The sequence below is a fragment of the Pogoniulus pusillus genome, chromosome 26 (genome assembly GCF_015220805.1).
Source record: "Pogoniulus pusillus isolate bPogPus1 chromosome 26, bPogPus1.pri, whole genome shotgun sequence".
In the NCBI taxonomy this organism is placed as follows: Eukaryota; Metazoa; Chordata; class Aves; order Piciformes; family Lybiidae; genus Pogoniulus; species Pogoniulus pusillus.
Window position 1 is genome coordinate 2051988 of NC_087289.1, and position 8895 is coordinate 2060882.

At 56.3% G+C, this 8895-nt stretch overlaps 1 protein-coding gene across 9 annotated transcripts in view; it reads right to left on the minus strand.

Moving 5' to 3' along the window:
- The window catches only part of MBNL1 (muscleblind like splicing regulator 1), an 84966-nt gene extending 76748 nt beyond the window's left edge, over positions 1 to 8218 (minus strand). For 2 of the 9 annotated variants that reach the window (XM_064165461.1, XM_064165454.1), the window contains exon 1: positions 7791 to 8217. Coding sequence is in view for 1 of the 9 variants with exons in the window: in XM_064165462.1 (XP_064021532.1) it covers positions 7518 to 7526 (9 nt within the window). In the remaining 8 variants the exon portion in view is untranslated. Of the gene's footprint in view, positions 1 to 6408; positions 6428 to 7517; positions 7612 to 7790 lie in introns of those variants that run through there. The other 7 variants (XM_064165459.1, XM_064165458.1, XM_064165462.1 and 4 more) reach the window with 5 other exon arrangements.
- Positions 8219 to 8895: the final 677 nt, after the last annotated feature.

Genomic DNA, 8895 nt, shown 5'->3' on the forward strand with positions numbered 1-8895 from the left:
CCCTGGGGCTGTTCAAAGAACAAGTGGACAAGGCACTCTGGGGCATGGTCTAGTGGCCATGGAGGTGCTGGACACCAGGTCAGACTCAATGACCTTGGAGGTCTCTTCCAACCTTAATGATTTCAACCTTAGTGGTTCAGAAGAGACAGGGACCTGCTGGAGACAGTCCCGTGGGGAGCCATGAGGATGATTTGGGGACTTGAGTATCTCCCCTATGGAGACAGACTGAGAGCCCTGGGACTGATTACTCTGGATAAGACTGAGAGATCTCATCAATGTCTACAAATATGAGGGGTGGGTGTCAGTGGCTGGGGCCAAGCTCTTTTGGGTGGTCAGCAGCAATAAGCCAAGGAGCAATGGACACAAATTGGAACAGAGAAGGTTTCACCTCAATGTGAGGAGAAGCTTCTTTTCAGTGAGGGTGGCAGAGTGCTGGAGCAGGCTGCCCAGAGAGGTTGTGGGGTCTCCTTCTCTGCAGACTTTCAGTACCCACCTGGATGCATTCCTGTGTGACCTATCCTAGGGGATCCTGCCTTGGCTGGGGGGTTAGATTGTGCCTTCCAACCTCTAAAGTTCTGTGACCCATCAACCTAACTAGGGATGTGTTCACCACAACTGTGACACAGCTTTAATGGTCCTTTCTCTTCCTTTGCTACTGCTGCAAGCTCCCACTGACACTAATGGGAATCAATGGCCCACGCTCAGGGCAGCACAGCCTGCGAATGTCACTCAGGGCAGCAGCAGCAGCAAAAACATTCCCATCTTGATCCTCTCAGTAAATAACTGCAGGGTAGCAGGAAGGAAATGTTGTTTACTTGGCTGCGTTACTTGGGAAACTAAAGTTTATACTATGTAATTGTTAATGAAATTAAAATTAAAACAATAATCAGAGCCAACTGCTCTAATCCCTCAGGAACACAAACAGTGGGGACCACCAGACACAGAGGCAAAGGAAAGCCCTGTGCTGGGCAGAGCAGAGCTGAACAGAGTCCCCAGGGAAGTCACCAAGCCCAGCCAGACTGACAGAGTGAACCACAGAGCGGGCATGGGCAGGGATACCTCCTACCAAGCCAGGCTGCTCAAAGCCCCATCCAACCTGGCTTTCAACACTTCCAGGCTTGGAGCCTCCACAGCCACTCTGGGCAACCTGTTCCAGTGCCTTACCACCCTCATGGAGGAGAATTTCTTCCTAGTATCTCATCTAAATTCAGCTTCTTCTAGAGCAAAGCCATCATCCCTCATCCCATCACTGCATGCCTCAGTCAGAAGCCTCTTTCCAGCTACCCTCCAGCCCACCCCAAATCCTAGGCTTCTTCCAATCCCACACCTTGCAGCTGGCAGATGCATAGAGCACAGGAATAGGACCTTAGATCTACTCACACCTCAGCAGCACTCCAAGCACATTTGTCTGCAGGAGCATCCTGCCACCTGAGAGCTGACATTTGTGCCCTTCCCAGCTCACTCTGGAAAATCATCACAAAAACACACAAAACCACAGCAAAACTCCTTCTGAACAGCAGCAGCTGCAGGAATGTGCAGATAAATACCCAGTCATAGAACTCACCCTCAGCATGGTCACAAATCATCAAAACACCACAGCAGAAGGGACCAGAAGTTCATTTTCAGTTTTATCTCCACAAGCTGGGCTTTGTTAACAGCAGCATCACCTCCCCACAGCATTTGGGTTTAAGGCTGCATAAGGCAAACACCTACTAAGCCTTTGAAAGTAAGAAGTAGCTCCTGCAAGGCATCTCTTTAATCCAGCACTGTGACTTCCTCGGTGTTAGCTGCGAGACAAATGCTGTCTGCAGCCAGGATAGGCAGTTCCTAAGCACAGCTCATGCTCCAGCTGGACAGCAAGAGGTGCTAAGGCTCAGCCTCCTCATTATAGGCATTCCTGTGCTCTTGCCACTTCTGCATTCAACCCAAGCAGGGTAAAAGAAGTGCTTAAAGGGAACAAAAGCAGAGAGGAAAGTTTCTGTTTTAAACTGCACAGGTCTAAGAACCTTTACTGCAGCCACAGAACCCAGGCTGGGCAGTAAGGTGAAACCATGCAGCTTTCATGGCCCCTGGCAAGCAAAGTGGAGCAACACTCCCTGACTGCTTGCTTTTGGCTGCAGCTGTTTGGTGAGACATAACTACCTGAAGGGAGGCTGTAGCCAGGTGGGGTTGGGCTCTGCTGCCAGATATCCAGCAACAGAACAAGGGGACACAGTCTCAAGTTGTGCCAGGGGAGGTCTAGGCTGGATGTGAGGAGGAAGTTGTTGTCAGAGAGAGTGATTGGCATTGGAATGGGCTGCCCAGGGAGGTGCTGGAGTTGCCATCCCTGGAGGTGTTCAAGAAAAGCCTGGCTGAGGCACTTAGTGCCATGGTCTGGTTGGTTGAACAGGGCTGGGTGCTAGGTTGGGCTGGCTGAGCTTGGAGATCTCTTCAAACCTGGTTGATTCTCTGATTCTATGATCACCTCCTCCTGCACTTCACATGTAGTCTCCACATCTCCAACACACAAGGGCTCTGAGTTTGGGAAGCCCAAAGGCAGGGATGCAAAGGGGTGCAGCTGAGACATGTCCTCTAAACGCCACTCTAGGGACAGGTAGCAGTGACTCACCATCACACCTTCTTTTCAGGAGCATCTTCCCTGCTTATGGAAGTTTGGAAAGTAGCATTTTCAGTGCTTCTGAGGCATGCAACTGGACAGACTCCAGAAAGCTGCATGCAAAGCAGGTGTTAAAGGACAGCGACACCAGCAGCACCTGCTACTTTCAAACGCTTGTCAGCGTGTGGCAGTTGGCACTAAGCTGGCTGAGACTGCTGCTTTGTGCACTCCTTGGCCTCATCATGAGAAGAAGAATATAGATCAACTCAGGGTTTGTTCCCTAGTCACACTAGAAAATGATGAACAGCATTTAGGGAAGCAACAAAGGAGGAGAAATCAAGAGGCGGAGCAATGAAAAAGCAAATTAACCTTTCCCTAGAGCTGAAAATGAACATCTACATTGGAGGCTTGGAACAGCTTGGCTCATGCTTACTGCTTTCTGGTTGCTGAGCTTCCCAAAGCACAATGAACAAAGAGCACAGAATCACAGAATGGTTTAAGTTGAAAGGGACCTCAAAGATCATGTAGTTTCAATCCCCTGCCATAGGCAGGGACACCTCCCACTAGAACAGGTCGCTCAAGGCCTCATCCAGCCTGGCACTGAACACCTCCAGGGAGGAAGCACCTCCAGTCTAAAGAAAAATCAGCAAATCTCCCTGAAATTTTGATGTGTCTCCATAGCAGCAGCAGCAGAAGCTGGGTGCCCCTCACTGAAGCCTGCAGCATGGAGCCTCACCTGAAGCCCAGCCTCAGCTGCCATAATGGAGAGGTACCCCAGGAACCTGCTCAGATCCCTCGACCCCCATTCCAGCATCCTGAGCTTAGGCTTGTGGTTTGGGGATCTCCTGAGACACATGGGGCTGACATTCCTCACACCACTGCACACCAGCCACAGCGAAGGAGGAACTTTCTTGGCCCCAAATGCCTGCAGAACAACCCTGAGTAAAGCCTGCTCTGAAGGAGGACTGTGATTGCTTCCACAATTAGCTGATAATGTACCAGAGAACTGTCTAATATTCTCTGCTCCCACTAATTAAACTGTTTTGTTGATAATCCTGAAGACAGCTACTCTGCACTGCCTTGTTAATCTACCAGCTACCCTACCATCTCCAGACATGCAGTGCAGCATCACAGATGCTGGCAGAGCCCCTCGGCATCACCAAGCCCAACCTAGAACCCTGCTCCATAAGATGCACCTTAAACCATAGCCACAAGCACCACATCCAAACCACCCTTAAACACATCCAGGGTGGGGGACTCCACCACCTCCCTGGGCAGCTCATTCCATTTTCTCTCCATGAAAAACTTTCTCCTAATGTCCAATCTAAAATTCCTCAGCCTGAGGCCATTTCCCCTTGGCCTGTCTGCAATTACCTGTGAGGAGAGACCAGTACCAGACCAGAACACAGTCAGACACCTGCCTAAGAGGGTCCCAGCTGCCATCAGCCACGGGATACATCCAACCTGGTGATTTTCTCTGCTCGTTCACAGCTTTCAGCCCCAAACCCACAAAGCTTGTGCCCAGCCAGCACATGGTACAGCTGTGCCCCACAACACCTCGGAGGCAGCGAGCAGCAAGGAGGATTTTGTGGGAGATGAACAGGAATGCCAAAACCAGGGTGATCTCAGCATGGGGAGCATTGGCAGGGTGCAGTGGATGGATGAACTCACAGGCTCACAGGATGTTAGGGGTTGGAAAGGACCCAAAGAGATCGAGTCCAACCTCCCTGCCAGGGCAGGACCACACAGTCTAGCTCAGGGCACACAGGAACACATCCAGACAGGCCTAGCTAGAAAGGCTCCACAGAAGGAGACTCCACAACCTCTCTGGGCAGCCTGTGCCAGGGCTCTGGGACCCTTCCAGTCAACAAGTTCCCCCTTGTGCTGAGCTGGAACCTCCTGTGCTGCAGCTTCCATCCATTGCTGCTTGTCCTGTCCCAGGGAGCAGTGAGCAGAGCCTGCCCCCCCTCCTGACCCCCAGCCCGCAGATGTTTATAAACATTTCTTAAATCCTCTCTCAGTCTTCTCTTCTCCAGACTAAAAAGTCCCAGGTCTCTCAATGATCTCCTTGGGTCCCTTCCAATCCCTACCACCCTGTGATCCTGTGATGGAGACCATAGCCTCTGCTGCAGCCCAGGGGAGCTTCACCAGACAGCAGCTCTGGCACCGTTTCCTGGCTGTGGTGAGTTGCAAGTTGGCCATGGAATGCCCCAATTTTGCCCACAAACTCAACTGCCTCACAGCACTGCCAAGCACCCCTGCACTCACTGCCTTGCCTGCCATTCAAAATCAACTTAACCCAAGGATGGATGCAAGGAAATAGGACAATAAATATCTCCTGCCACTTTCTCTCTCATGTATCAAGAAATCCATGGCTGTACACCTTACCTCAGCAGCCTCACTAAATACTTGGCACACCTCTGTGCTGTTAGCTGCCACACAAACCAGGCAGCTCCACAACACGAGCGACACACAGGGCCATACACTCCCAACATCGTCTCAAGTCTGGAGTGTAACTACTTATAAAACTCAGAATGCAGAGCTACTGCCACCACTCCTCCATCTAAATATCTTTTGCTGCAAATGACCCCCCAGCAGTTTTGTAGCCGAGAACTTTAAACCCAGGGAAGCCCAACCCCGTTAGATAATGCTCCACTCTTCCCCTGACGTGACCAAGAATAGCAGAGTCACACAGAACGCTTTTGAGGGAAGGGACCTTAACTAAAGACTACTTAGATCCAACCTTGACATAGGCCTTACAAAATGTGAACTGCAAAAGCACATGTTGCAGCCACAGAGCTGAGCTCAGCACAGACCACACCTTGAGTACTGTGTTCAGTTCTGGGCCCCCCGTTTAGGAGGGACATTGAGATGCTTGAGCGTGTCCAGAGAAGGGCGACGAGGCTGGGGAGAGGCCTTGAGCACAGCCCTACGAGGAGAGGCTGAGGGAGCTGGGATTGGTTAGCCTGGAGAAGAGGAGGCTCAGGGGTGACCTTATTGCTGTCTACAACTACCTGAGGGGAGGTTGTGGCCAGGAGGAGGTTGCTCTCTTCTCTCAGGTGGCCAGCACCAGAACGAGAGGACACAGCCTCAAGCTATGCCAGGGGAGGCTTAGGCTTGAGGTGAGGAGAAAGTTCTTCACTGAGAGAGTCATTGGACACTGGAATGGGCTGCCGGGGAGGTGGTGGAGTCGCCGTCCCTGGAGCTGTTCAAGGCAGGACTGGACGTGGCACTTGGTGCCATGGTCTAGCCTTGAGCTCTGTGGTAAAGGGTTGGACTTGATGACCTATGAGGTCTCTTCCAACCTTGGTGATACTGTGATACTGTGACCCAGCACCCTCATCCCATCCTGATGGACCTCTGTGGTACTCTGCTCCCCGGGAAACCCCCGAGGCAGCAGCACCAGCTCAGCCCACACACCCTTGCCAGTGGACAGACCCCAGCACCTCCTGTCCTGCACTGGTACGTCCCAACCTGCCCACGCAGCAGTTCCGTCCCCCACTTCAGCCGTGCCAAGCCTCTCCTTGTTTTCTCTTTTATCAACTTCAAGTTGTCATAACACAGTTTTAAGCCAGCAGGTCTGGCAAGGGTCAGACCCAAGCGCAGCCCTGTTGCGAGATCCACCACCCCTTGCAAGCACCTCGCCTCTAGGCTCTCAGCCTTCCCCTGCAGGGCTAAGTGCCACCGGTTAATTATTCATTATGCTAATTATTTCCTAGTTGTCACCTCGGAACGCGTCGTTATATCCTCAGAACCTTTCTTCTGTGATGCTAAAGAGGTAGAGTAAATATTTCTTCAGGGCTGTTACTCACAGTTTGCTGTGCCTCTGTCCCGCTCCTTACATCCCTGCCCTGCCTGCACTTGGGCTCTGCTCACCTATTTCCCTTGGAAAAGCCTTCCCAGATCATCAGCTGCAGCCACTAATGAGTCCTCCTGCCACTGCCATGTTCTGCAGCAGGTATTCCCCCCGCCCCCTCTCCGCAAACCAGCCAAAGAAACAACTTCTACCTAAAGGAAATAACCAAGCACTTAGTGCAACCATTTCACAGAGCCGGCAGCCCTGCGTGCTGCTCTCCCCCTACACCGACATGCCAACAGATTGGTTTGCACTAAGTAGATGGAAAACAAAGTTCTGAATTCCAGAATTTGCTCTGGGAAAAAAAAAAAAGGCAAGAAAAAGCTTTTTCAATTCAAGAACTTTCTCTAAAACCAAGGCAAAAAGCTCTGTTTTCCCTCACCCCCCGATTCAGTCAGACGGTCCCGAAGGGCTGGGAAGTGCGCATCAGGCTGGGGCTGTGCCCTGCACCGCCATCAGCAGCGTGTCCCCAGCCCGGGACAGCCCTCCGAAGCCGCCGTCCTCTTCCCAAACCTGACCCAAAGATGGTGCTTGCCGAGCACCCGCGCTGCCAGGACGCGGCCCCGGCGCCCCGCACTGCCCCGCCGGGACCACGCCGCTGGCTCCGGCCCCGCACTGCCCCGCCGGGACCACGCCGCTGGCTCCGGCCCCGCACTGCCCCGCCGGGACCACGCCGCTGGCTCCGGCCCCGCACTGCCCCGCCGGGACCACGCCGCTGGCTCCGGCCTCGCTCCACACGGCCGCCGCGAGCAGCGCTGCGGCTCCCGGCCCGGGGCCCGCCGGGCGACCTTCCGCAGCCTGGCGGTAAGAGCAGCAGGGCCGGCGGGGCCGCGCCCCGGGGCCGCGCTCTCGGTCACCCTCCCCGGTCGGAGAGCGGGCCTCTGCCCGCCCTGCCCCCGCCAAGGCCCCGCCGCGCCAAGCGGGGCCTCCCCTGTCTCGCTCCCCTCCGCCGCCGCCGCCGCCGCCCCAGGCAGGCCGCAGCCGCCGCGTCGGGGGGGAGGCCTGGGCCGGGCCGGGCCGGGGGCAGCGGCACCCCCGGCACCTGCCGCCGCCGCCAGCACTCACCTCGGGCATGCTGTCGGCGGCGCTGCGCGGGCACGGCGGTGTCGGCCGCGGCGGCCCGGCCCGCTCAGAGGCGCATGGTGACAGCGAGCGCCGCCGGCGCGGCGGGCGGCAGGGCGGGCTGGCGGGAGGCGGCAGCAGCGGCCCGGGGCTCCCCGAGCCGGCCCCGGCTTCCGCCGCCGCCCCCGCCCCGTCCGGAAGCTGCAGCCCCGCGGGGAGCCCCGGGGAGCCCCCGGCGCCGGGAGAAGCTCCGGGAGAAGCTCCGGCAGCGCTCACCTAAGCCAGGCGCAGGCTCCGGGGTCTGGGAGACGCGCAGCCGAGGCAGGGGCGCGAAGCGGCGGCGGCGGCAGCGTGGCGGGCGGGCGGGCGGCCCTCCCCCGGGGACTCGCCCTCCTCAGCCCCGGCGCCTCATGAGTCACGGTGCCCGGGCCCCAGCACACGTGCCCGGCCCCGCCGCCGCCTCCGCTCTGGGAGGAAGGGAAGAGGAAAAAAAAAAAAAAAAAGAAAGAAAAGAGAAGAAAAAAAGAAAAAAGAAAAGAAAATAAAATAAAAGCAAAGCAAAGCAAAGCGCCGCGGGGGGAGGGAGGCGAGCGGCGAATGGCTCCGCCGCGCCGGGGCCCTGCTACCCGCGCAGCCGCTGGCCTGCTGGCTCCGGAGCCCCCCGCCCGCCAGCCCCGGCTCGCATCCGGCTTCCCGTATGCCCCTTTCTGGGCGAGCAGCGCGGTGCGAAGCGGCCAGATGTACCCGCAGGGGCCCGGGGGGTGCCCGGCTGGCCCACGGGCTGGCATCCCTTGCCGTGGACTCGTGGCCCTCCCAGCTCCCGGGAGACCCTGACCCTTGGGGAGCAGCCTGCCCATCACCCAGGTGCCGGTTCTGCTGTGCCAGTTCAGCAAAGCCTTTGACACTCTGCCACAAGCAGCTCCTGGCACAGCTGGCAGCTCCTGCCTTGGACAGATTCACTCTAATACGGGTCAAGAACTGGCTGGGGGCTGGGCCCAGAGAGTGCTGGTGCATGGTGCCACATCCAGCTGTCAGCTGGCATTAGTGGTGTGCCCCAGGAGCCAGTGCTGGGCACAGTCCTGTTCAATATCTTTATTGATGATCTGGACTAAGGGGATCTGAGTCCAGCATGAGTAGGTTTGGAGATGACACCAAGCTAGGAGCAGGTGTGTAGCTGCTGGGGGGTAGCAGAGCCCTGCAGAGGGACCTGGACAGGCTGGATGGGTGGGCAGAGGCCAAGGGGATGAGACTGAACAAGGCCAAGTGCAGGGTTCTGCACTTTGGCCACAACAACCCCACGCAGTGCTACAGGCTGGGGCCAGAGTGGCTGAGAGCAGCCAGGCAGAGAGGGAATAGCAACAGGACAAGGGCACACAGTCTC